Genomic DNA, 22,427 nt, shown 5'->3' on the forward strand with positions numbered 1-22,427 from the left:
GCTGTGTGCTTAGGGCGCGCGCTCCCTCTTAAAGGGGCCGTGCGCGTCGTCCTAAAAAGTCCCCGGCCAATGGCCGGAAGACTTTCTCTATAAAAGGCACCTCCTCCAATATGGAGGTGCCCGTGCAAGGTTGTAGCTTTGTTATACTTACTTTGCTTCAGCCCTCAGGTCCTTCTGCAAATCAGTCCTGTCCGCCAGTCTGTTCTTCAGTCCAGTCCGCTAGTCTGACTACTTTCCAGCCCAACAGTCTGCCTACAGTCCAGTCCGCCAGTCTGTCTATGGGCTCTGCCCGCCTGCTTACCTGGAAGCACCTGCCTGTTACCTGCCGTGCCCGCCAGCCTGCTTACCTGGAAGCATCTGCCTGTTACCTGCCGTGCCCGCCTGCCTGCTTACCTGGAAGCACCTGCCAGTTACCTGTTGTGCCCGCCAGCTTGCCTACCCGGAGCACCCGTCTGGCTATCAGCCGAGTCAGCCTGCTTGTCTACCCGGACCACCCGTCTGCCTGCCGTGCTCATCCGCTGTACCAGTCAGTTCCTGCCATCTGACCCGTAGGAGTCACCTGCTCTCATACAAGGTCGGTCCCAGAGTGGCACCTGGTCCCTCTGCTCGGTCCCTCCCTGGTTCACGGAGTCGACTGAGCCGCCGTGCGACCTTGGTCAGGCCGAGTAGATACTTAGACACGCCCCTCTGGTCCCTCCTTGCACCGAAGCACAGAGGTTCCACCACCCGGATCCGTAACATAAAGTACTAGCTGTAAAGCCATCAAGAGTCTTAACATTTGGCCTCAAATGTTACTGCAATTTTGATGCAGGTAAAAGACAATTTGGCATTTCATGGCTGACATGAGAATACTTCCGTTCAGCTCCAACCGCCAGAGGTGAAACTATGGAGCCAGCTACACTGTTTTCATAGCTCCCAAATAAATTGAAGTAACAAAGTTAGCATAGCACAGCACAGGGAACTATGTTGTTTCTGAATCTATAATGATTACAGTAGACTATCCTGGCTGCGTGGTACAATATGGTAAATAAGATTATCCTGAATGAAATAGTCATTTCTAATGAAAACAAGACAAGTAAAAAATGGCACCTGGAATCTATAGTATAATTTTCCCCTTACTATTTACACACAATATGGCTACCAGTTCTGATTCAGCTCCATGGTTCCTGAGTCAATGTCGTAACATCTAAAGAAGAAAAATAAGCCCAGACATAAACATGTACTACAAAGCGAACATGTATTAATCATTTGAAATGGCGGACATGCAGGTGTGTTATCTGGATTTTATTTTCATTTTGGAACACAGACATTTATTGGTAATTACATACATTTTTCAGCTCTATATATTTTAATTTATGATATATAACGTGTGACTTCACTTTGACTGTAACTGTTGCATGTAATTATATTGTGTTTTTTTTCAATAATACACATTCAAAATATAAAGAAAATGTTTTCCACATTCAGGACATGAATATGGTTTTGTCCCTATGCACATTTTGAGGACAACAAGACTGGTCATCTAAGTCCAACATTTTCTTCATTCTCAACATAAAAATGGCTTCATATCTGCATGAATTATCTGATGTGTAAGAAGATGTGATTTCACGTTATAACTTTTACCACATTCTGAACATGAAAATGGCTTCTTACCTGTGTGCTTTCTCTGATGCCTAACAACATGTAACTTCTCGGTAAAACATTTCCCACATTCTAAACATGAATATGGCTTCTCTCCTGAGTGATTTCTCTGATGCCTAACAAGGTGCAATTTCTGGTTAAAACATTTCCCACATTCTGAGCACGAAAATGGCTTCTCCCCTGTGTGACTTCTCTGATGTCTAACAAGATGAAATTTCTGATTAAAACATTTCCCACATTCTGTACAAGGAAATGGCTTCTCACCTGTGTGAGTTCTCTGATGCGCAACTAGATGTAATTTAACATTATAACTTTTGTCACATTCTGAACATGAAAAGCGCCTCTCCCCTGTGTGAATTCTGAAATGTCTAACAAGGTGTGATTTCTGGATAAAACATTTACCACACTCTGAACATAGAAATGGCTTCTCCCCTGTGTGACTTCTCTGATGTGCATCAAGATCTGATTTCTGGGTAAAACATTTCCCACATTCTGAACATAAATATGGCATATTCCCTGTGTGAAATCTCTCATGTCTAATGAGACTTGATTTCTTATTATAACATTTTCCACATTCTGAACATGAATACGGCTTCTGCCCTCTGTGAGTTTTTTGATGGTCAACAAGATTTGATTTCCGAGTGTAACATCTCCCACAATCTGAACATGAAAATGGCTTCTCCACAGTGTGAGTTTTTTGTTGTTCAATATCCTTTCTGTGACTTTGGCTTTGCGGAATAGTCTGTGATGAATCAGAAGGTAGGAGCTGTGGTAGCTGTGGTAAAGGATTAGATAGATTTTTCATTGGAAGAGCTGAGGGCATAGTTGGGATAACAGCCTGTGCTTCATATGTATCTTCTGTGATCCCAGGATCCTCAACTTTAAAATCTGAAGATATCACATGTCCACTTGAGCTTCTGATACAATTGCCTGGCAAGAATAAGATGATTTTTTTCAGCTTTAAATAATCGATGTAAATACTATTATGGCCAAAAATGACAAAAGTATTCTTGGAGTGATACCTTCATTGGCTAACCAGAAAAATATATATATGCAAGCTTTCAGAGCACACAGGCTCCTTCATTTGTAAACCTTCCCGAAGAAGGAGCCTCTGTGCTCTGAAAGCTTGCATATACAGTACAGACCAAAAGTTTGGACACACCTCATTTAAAGATTTTTCTGTATTTTCATGACTATGAAAATTGTACATTCACACTGAAGGCATCAAAACTATGAATTAACACATGTGGAATTATATACTTAACAAAAAAGTGTGAACCAACTGAAAATATGTCTTATATTCTAGGTTCTTCAAAGTAGCCACCTTTTGCTTTGATGACTGCTTTGCACACTCTTGGCATTCTCTTGATGAGCTTCAAGAGGTAGTCACCGGAAATGGTTTTCACTTCACAGGTGTGCCCTGTCAGGTTTAGTAAGTGGGATTTCTTGCCTTATAAATGGGGTTGAGACCATCAGTTGTGTTGTGCAGAAGTCTGGTGGATACACAGCTGATAGTCCTACAGAATAGACTGTTAGCTGCTTTTTTCTTGCCATAATACAAATTCTAAGTAAAGAAAAATGAGTGGCCATCATTACTTTAAGAAATGAAGGTCAGTCAGTGCGAAAAATTGGGCAAACTTTGAAAGTGTCCCCAAGTGCAGTTGCAAAAACCATCAAGCGCTACAAGGAAACTGGCTCACATGAGGACCGCCCCAGGAAAGGAAGACCAAGAGTCACCTCTGCTTCTGAGGATAAGTTTATCCGAGTCACCAGCCTCAGAAATCGCAGGTTAACAGCAGCTCAGATTAGAGACCATGTCAATGCCACACAGAGTTCTAGCAGCAGACACATCTCTACAACAACTGTTAAGAGGAGAATTTGTGCAGTAGGCCTTCATGGTAAAATAGCTGCTAGGAAACCACTGCTAAGGACAGGCAACAAGCAGAAGAGACTTGTTTGGGCTAAAGAACACAAGGAATGGACATTAGACCAGTGGAAATCTGTGCTTTGATCTGATGAGTCCAAATTTGAGATCTTTGGTTCCAACCACCGTGTCTGTGTGCGACGCAGAAAAGGTGAACGGATGGACTCTACATGCCTGGTTCCCACCGTGAAGCATGGAGGAGGAGGTGTGATGGTGTGGGGGTGCTTTGCTGGTGACACTGTTGGGGATTTATTCAAAATTGAAGGCATACTGAACCAGCATGGCTACCACAGCATCTTGCAGCTGCATGCTATTCCATCCGGTTTGCGTTTAGTTGGACCGTCATTTATTTTTCAACAGGACAATGACCCCAAACACACCTCCAGGCTGTGTAAGGGCTATTTGACCAAGAAATAGAATGATGGGGTCCTACGCCAGATGACCTGGCCTCCAGTCACCAGACATGAACCCAATCGAGATGGTTTTGGGTGAGCTGGACCGCAGAGTGAAGGCAAAAGGGCCAACAAGTGCTAAGCATCTCTGGGAACTCCTTCAAGATTGTTGGAAGACCATTTACGGTGACTACCTCTTGAAGCTCATCAAGAGAATGCAAAGAGTGTGCAAAGCAGTCATCAAAGCAAAAGGTGGCTACTTTGAAGAAGCTAGAATATGACATATTTTCAGTTGTTTCACACTTTTTTGTTAAGTATATAATTCCACATGTGTTAATTCATAGTTTTGATGCCTTCAGTGTGAATGTACAATTTTCAAAGTCATGAAAATACCGAAAAATCTTTAAATGAGAAGGTGTGTCCAAACTTTTGGCCTGTACTGTATATTTTTTTTCTGGTTAACCAATTAAGGTATCACTCCGAGAATACTTTTGTCATTTTTGGGCATAAAAGTATTTACATAAGTTTTTCTGGCTAACAAGGTACCACAATATATAACCCCCTACATGCCAATGTCTATAGCAACTGCAGAATGTAAGGAGTTGATAGAGGAAAATCACTCCCTCTATCACTCCATCAATTCATTGCAACAGAATTGGGAAGTTTATGGGTTGCTATTCCAACCAAAGGCCAAAAAAAGTCTTCCAGGTCTACCCTAATTCAAAGCATAATAGATTGTTCCAAAGGAAATATTTACTAGGCCTCCTGTCAGTGTAAGAGCTAGTTCAGATAGACTTGTATTCATCTGTGTGCTGTCTATATGCACGATGAGGCACACTCTGAAAGCACATTGAACAATTATAGGCAAATTCTGCAATACCAAATAAATTTAGTTTTTAATTTTGTTTTTATTTTTTAACTGGGAAAAAGTGAGTAATATATAATTTTTTTAATTTTTTTTGAGGGGCTGACAGACCTCTGCATGTGAATGTAGGTTTATTCATTCTGCAGCTTTTAACTACACCACATAACTGAAACCACTGTATGCCTGCAAGAAGAAGTGATTGTGGAGGGAAACATTGGAAAGCCTGCAGTTACACAGGGCTTCTGTGGTTAAAAGCCGCAGCATGACTACTGCATGTGAACTCAGTCTTATACCATCTAGCTAGTACCTGCTTTCTGTGGAGCAGGCTCAACTCTTGTGCCCAGATCATACACCAGCAACTAAAGTACATGTTCGTTATCCATCAGGAAGAGGTTAATGATGATGTTACAGCTTAGTGATGGCAAGGCTTTGACTTATTAATACTACTTTAATTTAGTGTAATAATCCAGACTTTAGTTTGGTCTGGCTTGTGAGGTTCAGTTTGTCCTCATTTTATTTTTGATGGTTGATGTTCAGCTGGTCATATCATATCCTTATGCTTATAAAATATATATTTTTTAATTTGCCAAAGAACTCCTCCCCATCACTTCAAAACTCAGTTAAAATACTGGTCAAAGGTTTGGACACACCTGTGATGGTTTTCTTGGTTTGTTTTTATTGCACATAAATTCAGACTGAAGGCATGAAAACCGCGAAGAATCACATATGGAAACAAAGAGTAAATAAATATGTGTGGAAAAAACCCCAGAACATTTGTTATTTTCTCTATGTACCCCCTTTTACTCTTATGACAGTTTTACACACCCTTGACATTCTTTCAGTCATTTCTAGTTTCATCTAGAAGTCCAAACTTTTGACCAGTACTGTATGTCAAGTGATTTTAAGGAACATGTTAGTCCTATCAATAGAGCACTCATTTCCACTTGTCTTATATATGAGAGGGTCAGAACAGAGAAAGATGTATCCCACAAGTTGGAAGAAGTATTTACAATGGGTAGAGAAGAACTTTTATCTTCTGAAAACAAAAGGATCCGGTGTTTAAATTCCAACTGTCTGATCCTTTTCTTCCTCAATATTATCTGTCGTGAGAGAATCAAGAGGCCACCATACACATTACATAGCTGAAATTGACAAATTCAGCTAACTTTCATGTCTATAGAGGACGTATGTGTTAAACCTAGCCTATTGGTAAACGTAATAAACAAAAGTAAGAAGACCATTTGATGTACAGTCATTTAAGTTAACAAGACTTAAGTTACCCCTTCAAATTAGATTAAAGTTGGTTGAACCTGCAGACTTATTCAGGCAGCGCTTTAGACAAGTGTTCTCAAAGAGACCACAGGCATGTTCAGCTGAGTTTAGCGATTCTTTATATTGGGTAGTTAGCTGTCATTCGGCCCTCAGTTATCTAATGAGTATGGCCAGCCTTACATATACAGCTCTTGGATTCCATCCACCTTGTACCTAATGACTGCTGGAGTGAGTTGGCAGTGGAAGGGTTATAAAGCTGGGTCAAGATCAGAGGGTTGGGAACAAGGACAAATTCAGCAGGTATGGACAAAGACACAAGGTTAGTTGGGATCAAAACCAAGAGGACAAAAACAGAGATGAAATCAGCAGGCAAGAGAGGGTTTAAAAAAGTTCATGGTTGAATCCAAGTATTTATCCAAGGGTCAGACAGCAAGTAGTAAACGAGCTGGGTCAGGTAACAGAATAAAAAAAAGTAGAAATTTTGCATCAGGTACAGGATAAATGCTTATAACTAGCAAAGGACAGGATGTCAGGGGGAAGTTGAAATAGGGAATTAGTCATCCCGATTGGCCACTATAGACCACCTTGCTATTGGTATACTTACTGCCCCAATATTGGCTGATCAGGATGACCTCACATATAGCAAAGGCAGATACTGCAGGAGTGTGGTCAGGTAATTCAGTAATAATATTGTTTTTTTACAAGCAGGTTAATCGTTTTAGGCCAAGTTTCACTACAACAAATGAATAGTAATGTCTATTACCTAGTGATGTGAGGGGCTGGGGAACCTCCTTCATTACGTCCTTGTACAGATCTTTGTGTCCTTCTAAATACTCCCACTCCTCCATGGAGAAATAGACGGTGACATCCTGACACCTTATAGAAACCTGACACACACAATGATACCGTCATCACCCTGACCTCATCATAGTGTTACTGTATAATGTCCCATCATTCCCAGCAATTTCACCTCTCCAGTCAGCAGCTCAATGATCTCGTAGGTGAGTTCTAGGATCTTCTGGTCATTGATGTCCTCATGAATCAGGGGGTGAGGTGGAGGCCCGGTGATTGGGCTCAGGGTTCTTCTCCATCCCTCAGACACAGGGACCTGACAGTGTTTACTAGAGGTCTTCTTCACTACTGTGTAATCCTGGTTATGGAGAGACACATTAATAAATCTCACTACAGACATTTCCAAAGTCCTCACCTCTCCAATTCTGTCCATCTGATATTCCCATAGATAAAAATGATGTAATGTGACATCATCAGAATCTCTCACCTCTCCAGTAAGCCGGAAGAGGATCTCTAGGGTGAGGTCTAATATCCTCTCTGCCATCTTGTCCCTGTCCCTATCCATCCTTGATGAGTCAATCTGGAAAATTCTCTTATATAGAAGATCTCCACTGAGAGAATCCAATATTGTAGGGACCTGAATGGGAAGATGAGCTGATGTAACACCATAAAGTTCATATTGACTAGAACATGATTTAAACATTTTATCATGTCAGTGTCAAAACAATGTCACGTGAACTCAACAACCACTAGACGCATAGGTAATGCCAATATGTATGGCACATAATTGTTATAGAACAATACTTGAAGGCTTTGGCACAATCAGGGGCTCCAGAGAAGAAACTTCTGTCATGTGCAGGACATATAGTCATGTAATCATGATGTCACCACATGTTCTTAATCCTTTCTAGCTAACATGCAAGGTCCTAATGGCCTATTGTGACAAGATGATCATAAAACCATAGGACCCAGCGCAAGTCTAGAAACTACACAAGAGTTGCAGAGGATCAAATAGACTAGAGATCTTGACTGACATTCTTCTTTCACATCGATCAATATCGTCCAGTATTGGAAGGATGAGAATAGGCAAAGTGGGAGACAAGAGTGCAAATACACCTGGCTTACACAGCATGATTTAGGGCTCATGCAGACGTCCGTGCCAGTCGTGCTAATGCATGGACTGGCCATGGCTCTCCCGACCCGAGCGTGACAACTTCATATATTTCTATGAGTCCACCACAATCGGGTCGGGAGACTTGCGGCCAGTCTGTGCATTGTGGTACGTGACTGGACCGAAATCCGGGGATGTCTGCATGAGCCCTTAGAAGTGAAATTGGCAAAGTAAGCAGGATCTCTTGACTTATGAGCTGTACAGCTTCTCCTAGGTTAGAACTCAGGACAATTAAAACACACCTAATGTCATGTTCCCAAATTGTGACTTGCAGAAAATCTGTAGTGCATCACAGATGATGATAAGAGTGACATTTCAATAAATCTCTTTCACAAGTTTCAGAGAAAATCAGCAGCGTAAATTGAGCAGCTCTATGAATGTAATCACTAACATAATTGCTGATGTGGCCACAAATATCACCCTGTGCACAGCAATAAATGAAGCAAATAACATGGTGGGGATGGTTTTGGGGGCAATATCAAGCTGATTGGTCCGTTTAACTCCTTTCTGAAACATTCAATTTTGTGCTTTCACTTTTTCCTCCCCCAAGAGCCATAATGCTTTTATTTTTCCATCAACGTAGTCATAGGAAAAACAAGTGACTACATAGTCACTTGTTTTTTTGCACAAGCTACAACAGTATACTGAAAAGTAGGGAAAAAAATCCTTATTGGGTGAAATGCTGAAAAAACAATAACGCCATTTTGGGGTCTGGTATTTATGGAGATGATTTTTCAGAAAAAATTACCAGGCAATATGAATATTCAGGTGAAGACGATTACGGCAATAACAAAGTTGTGTATGTTTTTTTAATATATACCGTAAGTGGTTAAAAAAAAGTAAGAACTTTACCTTTTCCGTCTATAGAGCTATTTGCCGGAGTGTTTTTTTTTAAGAGATAGAACAGCCGCTTTTATTGATATACGAATGACGATTTGAGCACTTTTTATTGCATTTTAGAGGGGAACGTGCAATGACCAAAAGGACACTAGTTTTGGCATTTCGATTTTTTGTTTTCTTTACAGTGAAATAATTTTATATTTTGATAGATTATATTTTTTTGGAATTGGAAATACCAAATGTTTGTTTTTCATTTTTGTATTTTTTTTATTTTGGTAATAGTGAAAAAGTCAAATATTTCTGATTTTTGAAAGTTTTAATATTTATATATTTTTTTGTTTAGTTCTCCTATAAGGGATTTAGAGTACATACTGAATTATTTTTATATACTGCCCCCTCTAAGTTACCAGCACACACTGCTGCTTCCTGGTATGCAGAGGCGTATCTAGGGGGAGGCAGGCGGGCCATCTGCCCCGAGTGCAGCTGGCAGGGGGGCGCCATTGGGCTGCCTGACACGGCGGTCCGAGGTGTCTGCCCGGCGGCTGCATTTTGCCACCCTCCGGACTCTGAGGCGGCCGTTCTCTGAGCCGGTTGTTAAACTGACAGCCGTCCCTTAGAAGGAGCAGCACACAGTCTCCCAGTGATCCATTGTACTCGCGTCTATAAGAGGTTCATGCGGTACAAATGTATAGGAGTCTGATCTGATATTACAATTGATGTACCATGTACTGATGGTGGTCCTGGTGAAGTATTCCTCTATTGATGATGGTTCTTGTGATTTATTCCTGTACTGATGAAGGTTTTGATGCTGTGTGTTTCTGTACTGATGCAGGTTATACGGATGTATTTCTGTACTGCTGGTGGTTCTGATGATGAATTTCTATACTGCTGGTGATTCTGATGATGAATTTCTGTACTGCTGGTGGCTCTGGTGATGTATTTCTGTACTGCTGGTGATTTTGATGATGTATCTCTACTGTTGGTGGTTCTAATGATAGATTTCTCTACTGATGAGAGTTGTGATGCTGTGTTTCTGTGCTAATGGGGGTTCTAGTGATGTATTTCTGTACTGCTGGTGGTTCTGGTGATGGATTCTTGTGCTGTTTTTGATTCTGTACACATGTAACAATCCATAACTTGTAAGATTATGTGATACATGGTTATGTTAATAAAGTGTTGTGTCATCTGACAAGTTAAGGCTTACTATGTTTTATTTATGTTAGGAGCATCAAAGGGGTTGTTCAAGTTTGTGATGGGTCTGCAGTCATTCTATGTGACTGCAGACTTTTGAATTCTCACAGTGTGCTCTGCACACTGTCAGGATTCTCTGGTACTGGTAGTGAGATTGGGAGGTCATGAAACTTGAAGTGTGCGATTTGCATACATGTGATCACGTACTGACTAGACATGTGTGGCCTCACTCAATGAAAATGAATTGAACGAGGTCGGACAAGTCTAGGTGTATAAAAGTATGCAAATTGAATGCTTGTGCTCTCTTGACCATCCACTCTCACTGCCGGCAACAGAGAATCCTGACAGCAGTGTGCACTGTGAGAATTTAGAAGCCTGCAGTCACCTAGCAAGCCCTTTAATTATAAAATGAAGCCCTGTAGCATTCCCAATGCTAACAGTGTGTAATATACTCACTGTTAGAATTTAGCTGTGATTGCTGGTTCCAGCAGTCATTACATGGCCACTTCACTCATATGCGATTTTCATGAGTAAGTATTCAAATCGCATATGTGCTTGTGGGGACAGGGGGCGCCAAACTGAATTCTTGCCCAGGTGCCAGAAAAACTAGTTACACCTCTGCATGTTGGTGAAGCCTCCACCCCTTACTGTGACATCAGCTCTCTCAGATGGCCCTGAATGGAGGAGGAGGGATCTTTTGGTTTCCTGACCCATCGCTATATTCAGCTACATGGCACAGCTCTCAAAATCCAGTGCGCTTGGGATATATGCATGATATACTCAAGACAGAACTGTGAGTGCTGCTTTGGGGGAAGGGGGGCACTATCTCCGGTAATAGAGGGGTTAATGTCCCCTGTGTCCATTAGTGGGGAATCTCCACATACCTCCACCTGCAGAGCCGCACACCACATATATGGCTGTTCTGTGTTTACGGGACCTGTGATGAGGTCACAGGAGGGGAGGAGTCAGGGGTCACATGATCAGGTGCCTCAGCGTATGCAGGTATGCAGGACTCTGCTGTGCTGGTTGTCATGGTGCTCGATGAGCTGAGTTGTGTGTGTATGACGACTTGAGTGGAGCAGAACTGTCTATGTGATGTGTGTGTAATGTCTGATGTATGTGTAAACTGCCTGAGCGAGGTAGTCATGGGCGAGCTGCTGCCCCTGCTTACACTGGCAGCCTACATACAAAAGGTGTCCCGCTGTGTACGTGGTGCTTCCAACTTACTTTTGACCCACAGGCCTCCTCTGACTCCAGGAATTCCTCTTCTGGAACCAGTGCAGCAATAAATCCAGGGGACACAATATTCATAAAAACAATCAAACTTTTACTGGATAACTGGCAGTCTTTACATTCAGGCATAAAGGATAATTAGGCACAGACCAACCTTCCTCCTCTAGATTTCTTCCGGCCATCTCGCCTCTGCTTCATGAAGCCGGCCCAGGCAGTGGGGGAGGGTGGCCTTTTTTACTTCCAGGGCTGGTCAGGGAACTTGCTGAGTCCGGGGTCTTCTCCTGAAGTGAAGCTCCCGCAGCCCACTTGGGTAGGACCATAACTGGTGACTCAGAACTTTTAGATCACCTGGCCCACTGTGGCCCTGTTGTCTTCCATGGGCCCTGGCTTTGCAAGACCTGATTCCCCAGCCTGTGAATTCCCCAAGCTAAACGACTGCGCCTCACTAAGATCTGGCAGGCCCGCAGCTCCCTGGAAGGTTTTCACATACCTCCTCGGACTCTGACGGTGACTGATCAGTTGCCATCTTCTCACAGGATTCCTGGTCCTCTGCAATTTCAGAAAGCTAATGGGGGCCTCTTCAGCCCACTTCTGCCAGGTCTCTCTTTTAGTCATTCTCTTGAAAACCTCCTGGTCTCTTTCTAATATGCCCTACCACGTTTGAAGATGCATCAGATGCGTACCAGCTCTGTCGGATATAACATTTCACAAACTCAACAATCTCGCCCAGATACAGACTGTTTACTCGTGAGGGCAGCTACCTGTGCTTCACTATGTCGTAGACTTCGTCCCTGGTCCATTCTTTCTGTAGGAACCCCTGCCCTTTCTTATATTAAACTTGATAACCCATCCACCGGTCTGGGACTCCTCTATGGACTCCCTCCGAGCAGCTTTAGACCCTTCTAACCACCCCTTCAGGTGTAGGTCAGTCCACTTTCTGCGCACCAGCAGACTCATGGCGGGTGCTCAGCCAGCCACCGTGGCTGGTAATCTGGGTGGCTCTCGACTGATGGGGTATTCATAATGTCCTGTTCTATTCTCCTCCAATTGATGTAAGGGGCCTTCCTTTGGCCTGGCCTTACCTTAGGCATAACCAGTAATGTACCCTCCTCAGGAATCCTCCTGGTAGCTGTTCTGAAGAGGCTTGATCCTGTAGTCCTGAGAATCCTGGATCCATCTTCTGCTCCATGCAACACATCACACTATAGAGGGCAGGAGTCTAAAGGCAAATGAACGTCAGCCTCGTGTACCTGATCGCCAACTGTCTTCAGCTAAAATAGTCCTGCTTTTCCGGCAAGAGGGTATACAGACTGACAACTACAGGCTGTACTGTTCGTCGCTTTGTGGAGTGAAACACAGTGGCAGAAAAGAAGCAAAAATAGGCCTGAAACTCAGAAATGTGTCTGCTTCCACATGACACTTAACTAAACTGAATAGCTGGGTGTCGTCTGGCCAGATATAGGCTGTAGGGGAGGATTCATCTTTTTTTTTAAGATGTATTTTTAATGTCAGCCTCCAGATGGCAGCATATAACTCATGGTTACTGTTTTCCCCAATGAAACGTCCAAGAAACCTTCTTTACACATAGAAGATGCCACCCTTAACATCATTGCTGACCTAAATGTGAAAAAATCATTAGAAAGACTTCTGTACAGTCTACTTACATATTTTAAATAGTAATAAGATTACCCTAACGAGAGATGAGCAAATCGCTTCGTGCAATCCCGGTCTACGGTCCAGTTCATAATTTTCTGGCCACGGACAGGAACTGCTCGAATTTCCTGACCTTCCAGGTGTATCTGTGCGGCATTTGATTTACCAGCCTGGTGTGATGTCAACTGTGCGCCGTGCGCACACAGGTTACGACACTCCGGCAAGCAAATCATAAGATGAACCCAGGATCCCACAAGGTCAGGAAATTTGCGCAGCACCTGTTCACGGCTAGAGAGCTCTGACCTGGACCGTGATTGTGCAAAGTTTTTCTCTCATCTATACCCAAACCCTTTGTTTTTCCAAACTAAATAACCCCAAGTTTGATAACCTGTCTTGGTACGGCAGTCCATCCATTCATTTACTAAACTTTAATTTTGTTGCTTCGTTTATATCTACCTCGCACCTGCCCTTTTCCTATAAGACCGGCTTCATATTTTAAGAAGCACTGGTCCAAACAAATCATTCTCTCTCATCAGAGGATGGAGCGGTTGCACATCTAAATTACTGCAGTGCTGCTGACCATTAATTAATTTTTTTCATAGACTGTACAATATCTTCAGAAATAAATGGAAATGTACCAAAGTTATATCCTCAGGATTTTTTAATTAGATGTCCAAAGTAATACAACAATAAAACATTGTTTTTCAACTTCCATGTTGCAATTTCAAAGAAAAAACAGAATAAACAGCATGTGCAGCAATAAAGTCAAACCCTAATTAATTTTTGGTTGCACACCCTTTGGCATTGCTGATAGCCTCGAAATGTTTCTTGTAGCCATCTATAAGCTTCTTGTACGTCTCAGCTGGAATTTTCTCCCACTCTTCCTTTGCAGTTTGTTCAAGCTCTTGAATGTTTGCAGGGTTCTTTTTCCCAATGACAGATTTCAGCTCACCCCAAAGATTTTCAGTGGGATTGAGGTCAGGACTCATTGTTGGCCATTTTAAAACAGTTTTTTCTTTTTCAACCATTCATGTGTACTTTTGGATGTGTGCTTTGGGTCATTGTCTTGCTGGAGGACCCATGATCTTCGACTCAAACCAAGTTTTCTTACACTGGGGATGACATTTCGCTCTAAAATCTCTTGATAATTCTCTGATTTCATGATTACTGTGATACGGTCAAGGCCTCCAGTACCAGACACAGCAAAACAACCCCACAGCATTATGGATCCTCCACCATGCTTAACTGTTGGTAAAGTGTTATTTTTCGTATAAGCTTCATTACACCATCAGTAAACAAACTGTTGCTTTCCATTAATAATAATAATAATAATAATTTTTATTTATATAGCGCCAACAAATTCCGCGGGGAAATGTACAGACAATAAATTCAATACAATTTAAGACAGTTTAAACAGTTACATTAGGAGTGAGGTCCCTGCTCGCAAGCTTACATTCTACAAGGAAATGGGGATTTTCATATAAAGCTGTATGATCCGGTCATCAGCCTGTATGTTTAAGTGCAATACTCAAATACCGAGTGCAGTTATCTTGTGCATGGAGGGTGTGGAGACAGATGAAGAGTAGGGAACAGATTCTGAATAATATTTAGAAGGAGAGAACAGGGGAAAGTTAATTTACTGAGTAGTTAAGGTGGTAGGCTTGCTTAAAAAGATGGGTTTTTAAAGCGCGCTTGAAGAAGTGGGGGCTAGGCATCAGTCGGATCACCTAGGGTAGTGTATTCCAGAGAACTGGCGTGGCACGAGAGAAGTCTTGGAGACGGAGGTGCGAGGTTCGGATTATGGGGGATGTTAGTCTTAGGTCATTTGTAGAACGGAGGGCACGTGTAGGGCGATAGACAGGCATTGGCAAAAAGCTCTATTTTTGTTTCATCTGTCCAGTGAACATTTTCCCTGAAGGATTGTGGTTTGTCAAGGTACTCTTTGCCAAAGATCAGTTGTTCCTTTTTATGTCTTTTCTTCAGCAATGGTTTCTTCCTTGGCCTTCGCCCATAAAGCTCTGCTTTGTTTAGTGTGCAGCCTATGGTATTGGTTGAAACCATGACCCCAGATTGTTCCAGGTTGGCCTTCAAGTCTTTGGATGTTTGACGTGGTGTTTTTTCCACCATTCGCACCAACCTTCGAAGACATCTCTTGTCAATCTTCCTCTTTCCCCCACGACCAGGGAGGTTCTTGACAGTTCCATGCTTGACAAACTTCTTAATAACATTGTACACTGTTGAAACTGGGATACGAAGGTCTTTGGAGATGGCCTTATACCCTTTGGAAGTCTTGTGTTTGCTAATAATAGTAGTTCTGATGTCCTCAGACAGCTCCTTTTTCTTCACCATTGTAATGAAGGAACAGGGCCTACCATGTGGCTTTTTAAAATACTGAAGTCATCATTCATTGGCTAATTCATGTCAGATGGGCGCCGTCAATTAATAACAGGTGAATCTCTTTTGTGATTTACCACAGGTGAGTCAAAATGTGTTTCCATATTAAATTAATATAAAGGGTGCCAATACCAGTGACACAGCAAGCTTTAGGTCTATTTTTCCCTCCCTGTTTTAAATTATTGTTTATCATTTGATCTTTTGTATTTAACATGAGTGCTCTATACAAAAAAACTGTTTGACTTGATTAATTTTTTTTCAGGAGATTCCACATTATGTACTTAAACTTCATGGGTGCCAATAACGATGAGCAGGGCTGTAGCTGGAAAGCTATCAGGAGTCTTGACATTTGGTCTCAAATGTGACTGTAACTTTGATGCAGGTAAAAGAGAATTTGGCGTTTCATGGTTGAAATGAGAATCCTTCCATCCAGCTAAAACCTCCAGAGGTGGAATTATGGAGCCAGCTACGCTATTTTCATAGCTCACAGATAAATTGAAGTGACAAAGTCAGCATAGCACAGGGAACTATGTTGTTTCTGACACTATAGTTATTATAGAAGACTTTCTATCCAGGCTCAGTGGTAAAATATGGTAAATAAGATTATCCTTAATGAAATAGTCCTTTCCAAGGAAAACAAGAGAACGAAAGAATGTCATCTGGAATCTATAGTGTAATTTTCCCCCTACTATTTATACACAATATGGCTACCAGTTCTGACTCAACTCCATAGTTCCTGAGTATAGAAGAAAAATAAGCCCAAACACAAGCATGTACTACAAAGAGAACATTTATTAATAATTTGAAACAATTTTTAAGGCGTGTGTATATATATTAACTGGAAATATTTTTATACACATGGCGGACATAAACGTGTGTTATCTGGATTTTATTTTGGAACACAGACATTTATTGGTAACTTCACTTTGACAGTAACTGTTGGATGTACTTGTTGAGGCAGTACTGTTGAGAGCCTCAAGACTGGTTATCGAAGAACAACATTTTCTTCATTCTCAGCATAAAAATGGCTTCATAACTGCGTGAATTTTCTGATGTGTAAGAAGATGTGATTTAACGTTATAACTTTTACCACATTCTGAACATGAAAATGGCTTGTTACCTATGTGCTTTCTCTGATGTCTAACAACATGTAACTTCTCGTTAAAACATTTCCCACATTCTAAACATGAGTATGGCTTCTCCCCTGTGTGATTTCTCTGATGCCTAACAAGATGAAATTTCTGGATAAAAGATTTCCCACATTCTAAACATGAATATGGTTTCTCCCCTGTGTGACTTCTCTGATGTACATCAAGATCTGATTTCTGGGTAAAACATTTCCCACATTCTGAACATAAATATGGCATATTCCCTGTATGAAATCTCTCATGTCTAATGAGACTTGATTTCCTATTATAACATTTTCCACATTCTGAACATGAATATGGCTTCTGCCCTCTGTGAGTTTTTTGATGGTCAACAAGATTTGATTTCCGAGTGTAACATCTCCCACAATCTGAACATGAAAATAGCTTCCCCACTGTATGAGGTTTTTTTTGTTCAATATCCTTTCTGCGACTTTGGCTTTGTGGAATAGTTTGTGACGAATCAGAAGATAGGAGCTGTGGTAAAGAATTAGATGACAGGTTTTTCATAGGAAGAGCTGAGGGCATAGTTGGGATAACAGCATGTGCTTCATATGTATCTTCTGTAATCCCATGATCCTCAACTTTAATATCTGAAGACATCACATGTCCAATTGAGCTTCTGATACAATTGCCTGGCAAAAATAAATGAAGTTTTTCTTTCAGCTTTAAATAATAAAAAAATAATATTATATTAATTTAATGCTGAAATGTCTAAATAAAAATGTACATACGAATTGCAAAGCATGCAGCAAATTCAGTGGTTAACTAATTAACCCCTTTATGGCACCATGACGTACAGATGCATCATGTAATTTTTTGGGTTAAGGCACATGTTGGTTAGGATGACCGCATGGGCTAGGCTAGGTGGACATTAGTGACAATAAAGAATGCAAAATAATTATTTTTTATTTCAAAACCTGCTTTATTAGAAAAAAAATTGAAATATATCTGGTATTGCTGTGTTCATAACAGTCACTGTAACTATACAATTGTACACTCCTCAACATTGAAATTGCAACACCAATAAGGAAAAATTGTAGAATTATGACACGCACAGGATCGAAAGACATGATAATGATATACAAATAATGAAAAATTGGAAACAAAATTTGCAAAACATCCTAATTTGATTAACCCCATACATGCCACTGTCTATAGCAACTGCAGAATGTAAGGAGTTTGATAGAGGAAGATCACTCCCTCTGTCACTCCATCAACTCATATGGGTTGCTATTCCAACCAAAGGCCAAACTATGTCCTCCAGGTCTGCCATAAATCAAAGCATAATAGATTGTGCCAAAGGAAGGATTTACTAGGTCTCCTATCCGTAAAAGAGCTAGTTCACAAATGTATTTGTCTCTGTGCTGTCCATATGTACCATGGAACACAAATTGAAAGCACATGGAACAATTATAGGCAGAGGACGCTTGGACTACCAAATAAATCTTTTAATTTTTTTTATTTTTTTTTAACTGGGAAAAAGTGAGTGATATTTTTTTTGAAGGGCTGGTTGAATAAACCTACATTCACACCTAGAGGTCATTCCGCAGCTTTAACTATAGCAGCTCAGTGAAACCACTGTTTTGTCTGCAAGAAGAAGTGATTGTGCGGGGAAACAGTGGAAAGCCTGCGGTGACACAGGGCTGCTGTGGTTAAAAGCCACAGCATGACTATTTTTGGGCAGTTAGGTCCGAATTTCCATCTGCTAGTCAGTTCTTAGGGCTACCTCTGTACCCGCAGGAACCACTAGGAACTGTGGAGTCAGGATATCTAGTCTGTACAGATTCCGGCAGGGTCAGTTGTGGCTTTTTAGTGTATAACCTATTAGTCCCAGGTGAGCTGCTACACAGGCATAAAATTACCGTATTTTTCGGACTATAAGACGCACTTTTTCTTCCCCCAAATTTGGAAGGAAAATGGGGGGTGTGTCTTATGGTTAGAACCTTACTTTACCGGTGGTAGTGGAGCGGAGATCGCAGGGTCCTCCGGCGGCGGCAGAGGTGACATGCGGCTGGAGCCGGGGCCTGTACCTGTGCTGGAGTGGCTGGTGTCGGGCGGTGAAGCAGAGGAGCCGGGGCCTGTGCCGGGCTGTGAGCGGCGTCGGGCAGTGTGGCAGTGGAGCGCGTGCAGCTTCCTGTGGATGTGGCCATCTTCCTGAGGCCGTGATCTACAGGAAAATGGCCGCCGGAGCTGGGGCATGTGCCGACCGGGAGCTTCGGCGGCCATTTTCCTGTAGATCACGGCCTCAGGAAGATGGCGGCGGCCACTGGAAGTCGCACACGCTCCTCTGCCTCACCGCCGGACACCACTCACAGCCAGGAGACAAGCCCCAGCAGGAGACAAGCCCCAGTAGGAGACAGGCCCCAGACTTCATACAGGTGACAGCAGGTGACAGGCCCCAGCAGGTGACAGGCCCCAGATTTCATACAGGTGACAGCAGGAGACAGGCCCCAGCACGTGACAGGCCCCAGCACGTGACAGGACCCAGCACGTGACAGGACCCAGCACGTGACAGACTTCATACAGGTGACAGCAGGAGACAGGCCCCAGCAGGTGACAGGCCCCAGACTTCATACAGGTGACAGCAGGTAACAGGCCCCAGACTTCATACAGGTGACAGCAGGAGACAGGCACCAGCAGGTGACAGGCCCCAGACTTCATACAGGTGACAGGCCCCAGCGGGTGACAGGCCCCAGAGGGTGACAGACTTCATACAGGTGACAGCAGAAGACAGGCCCCAGCAGGTGATAGGCCCCAGACTTCATACAGGTGACAGGCCCCAGCAGATGACAGGCCCCAGACTTCATACAGGTGACAGCAGGAGACAGGCCCCAGCAGGTGACAGGCCCGAGCAGGGACAGGCCCCAGCAGGTGACAGGCCCCAGCAGGTGACAGGCCCCAGACATCATACAGGTGACAGCAGGTGACAGGCCACAGACAGGCCCCAGTCAGACTCCGGCCCCGCAGCATTTCACCTCTTCTGCTGCCGCCGCCGGGTTCCTGAGGCAGGGAACAGAGGGACCTGCGATCCTGCTGCACCACCACCACAACTCACAGCTGCTGGAGCACTGGCTTCACGTATCCAGAGTCCGCAGCATTCCTCCATTTCCGCCGGGCCGGTTTCCTGAAGGACCCTGCCTCCTGTGATCCCCGCGCAACCATCCCCCAGGTAAGATACCGTACCTATTCAGACTATAAGATAGACCCCATCTTATAAAAAATATTTTTTTTCCTATTTTCTGCCCCAAAATTTGGAGTGCGTCTTATGGTCCGGTGCGTCTTATAGTCCGAAAAGATACGGTAAGTCATCCATTCACATTAGATAAAAGTTGACTGAACCCGCAGATGATTCGGGCAGCACTTTAGACAAATGTTCTCATAGAGACAACATGCAGGCGCAGCCAAGTTGAGTGATTCTTCATACTGGGTAGTTGTCATTTGGCACTCAATTATCTAATCAGTACAATCAGCTTTACATATACAGCTCTTGGGTTCCATCCACCTTGTAGCTGATGACTGCTGGAGCAATTGGCAGTGGAATAGTCACAAAGCTGGGTCAAGGTCAGAGGAATTGAAACAAGGACAAATTCAGCAAGCATGGACAAAGAAATGAGGATAGTTGGGATCAAAAACAAGAGGACAAAAACAGATAAAATCAGCATGCGAGAGAGGAATTAAAAATGTTCATGGTCGAATCCAAGTATTAAACCAAGAGTGAGACAGCACAGAAGCAGTAAACGAGTCAGGTAACAGAATAAAAAAGTTTAAGTCAGGGGGAAGTTTAAATAGGGAACTAGTCAACCTGATTGGTCACTGCAGTCCACCTTGGTATTCTGACTGCCCCAAAAGTAGGAATACCTCATATATAGCAAAGGCAGACAGTGCAGTAGTGTGGTCAGGTAATTAAGTAACAATATTGTTTTTTACAAACAGGATAATATTGTTACGGCAAGCTTCACTACAACAAATAAATAGTCATGCCTATTACCTGGTGATGTGAGGGGCTGGGGAACCTCCATCATGATGTCCTTGTACAGATCTTTGTGTCCTTCTAAATACTCCCACTCCTCCATGGAGAAATAGACAGCGACATCCTGACACCTTATAGGAACCTGACACATACAATGATACAGTCATCACCCGACCCCTTCATGGCATTATTGTATAATGTCCCAGCATTCCCAGCAGTGTCACCTCTCCAGTCAGCAGCTCAATGATCTCGTTGGTGAGTTCTAGGATCTTCTGGTCAGTGATGTCTTCATTTATCAGGAGGTGAGGTGGAGGCTCTGTGATTGGACTCAGGGGTCTTCCCCATCCTTCAGACACTGGGGCCTGACAGCGCTCACTAGAGGTCTTCTTCACTACTGTGTAATCCTGGTTATGGAGAGACACATTAATAAATCTCACTACAGACATTTCCATAGACCTCACCTCTCCAGTTCTGTCCATCTGTTATTCCCATAGATAAGAATGATGTAATGTGACGTCATCAGAATCTCTCACCTCTCCAGTAAGCCGGAAGAGGATCTCTAGGGTGAGGTGTAATATCCTCTCCACCATCTTGTCTCTGTCCCTATCCAACCTTGATGGTCAATCAGGAAAATTCTCTTATATAGAAGATCTCCACTGAGAGGATCTGATATTGTAGGAACCTGAATGGAAAGAAAATGGAGTTGATGTAATATCAAAAAGAATCCCATGTAATAATACTATTACTAGAGTTAATAATGAAAGGCTTAATAGGAGGTGAAAGTTGAAGATGTCATATTTATGAAATGAAACTGGAGTTGAATAGATCAACATGGCAGCGACTTCATGTTTGAGTTCAAAGCATGTTGCATCTTCACAAACTCTACAGCCACTGAGTCCTGTGGTCATATCATGATGTGGTAGAAATGGGGAATGTGTTATTACCAAGTTGGTATGGGGAAAATGAATTTAATTCTGAGGTATGTTGTGCTTTGCTGAAGTATTTGGTTGTGCTATTGGGGTATTTTGTTCTGCAGTGTGGCATTTGTTTGCCGATTTTAGTGAGTGTGGTAGACCGACTCACTTGGCGGCTTAAAGAGGTAGTCACAGGAACACTTTCCGTTTCAGTTTTCAACTGGTTTATTAAAAACTTATTAAATCCAAAAGAATAGGTCAAATGTAGTATCACCAACAGTACTAAAAAATAAAATTGCCACCCAAGAGAACCCTACATCAAGGGGACTAGGTAAGCAAACGTGAACACTTAGAGAATATTTTAAAATGTGATTGTGTAATAGACAAAATACTAACAATAGCAAAATACATAATTACAGTACAGACCAAAAGTTTGGACACACCTTCTCATTTAAAGATTTTTCTGTATTTTCATGACTATGAAAATTGTACATTCACACTGAAGGTATCAAAACTATGAATTAACACATGTGGAATTATATACTTAACAAAAAAGTGTGAAACAACTGATAATATGTCTTATATTCTAGGTTCTTCAAAGTAACCACCTTTTGCTTTGATGACTGCTTTGCATACTCTTGGCATTCTCTTGATGAGCTTCAAGAGGTAGTCACCGGAAATGGTTTTCACTTCACAGGTATGCCCTGTCAGGTTTAATAAGTGGGATTTCTTGCCTTATAAATGGGGTTGGGACCATCAGTTGTGTTGTGCAGAAGTCAGGTGGATACACAGCTGATAGTCCTACTGAATAGACTGTTAGAATTTGTATTATGGCAAGAAAAAAGCAGCTAAGTAAATAAAACGAGTGGCCATCATTACTTTAAGAAATGAAGGTCAGTCAGTCCGAAAAATTGGGCAAACTTTGAAAGTGTCCCCAAGTGCAGTTGCAAAAACCATCAAGCGCTACAAAGAAACTGGCTCACATGAGGACCACCCCAGGAAAGGAAGACCAAGAGTCACCTCTGCT

General features: G+C 42.4%; 2 protein-coding genes across 2 annotated transcripts in view; both read right to left on the minus strand.

The window, feature by feature from the left end:
- The window catches only part of LOC141271922 (uncharacterized), a 68,142-nt gene that overhangs the window by 35,383 nt on the left and 10,332 nt on the right, over window positions 1-22,427 (minus strand). The gene's annotated exons all lie outside the window — the stretch shown is intronic.
- LOC141270786 (uncharacterized) lies at window positions 1,286-21,394 on the minus strand. Its single transcript, XM_073680894.1, has 6 exons — window positions 21,318-21,394; window positions 21,020-21,098; window positions 20,711-20,890; window positions 20,505-20,628; window positions 16,517-17,148; window positions 1,286-2,353 (listed from the first exon to the last, which is right to left on the minus strand). Exons 1-6 carry the CDS (start codon window positions 21,392-21,394, stop codon window positions 1,547-1,549), a joined length of 1,899 nt encoding a protein of 632 aa, XP_073536995.1. The 3' UTR covers window positions 1,286-1,546.

This window comes from Phyllobates terribilis, unplaced genomic scaffold, assembly GCF_046119375.1.
Source record: "Phyllobates terribilis strain yellow unplaced genomic scaffold, ASM4611937v1 Scaffold_5__5_contigs__length_657084704, whole genome shotgun sequence".
Lineage (NCBI taxonomy): Eukaryota > Metazoa > Chordata > Amphibia > Anura > Dendrobatidae > Phyllobates > Phyllobates terribilis.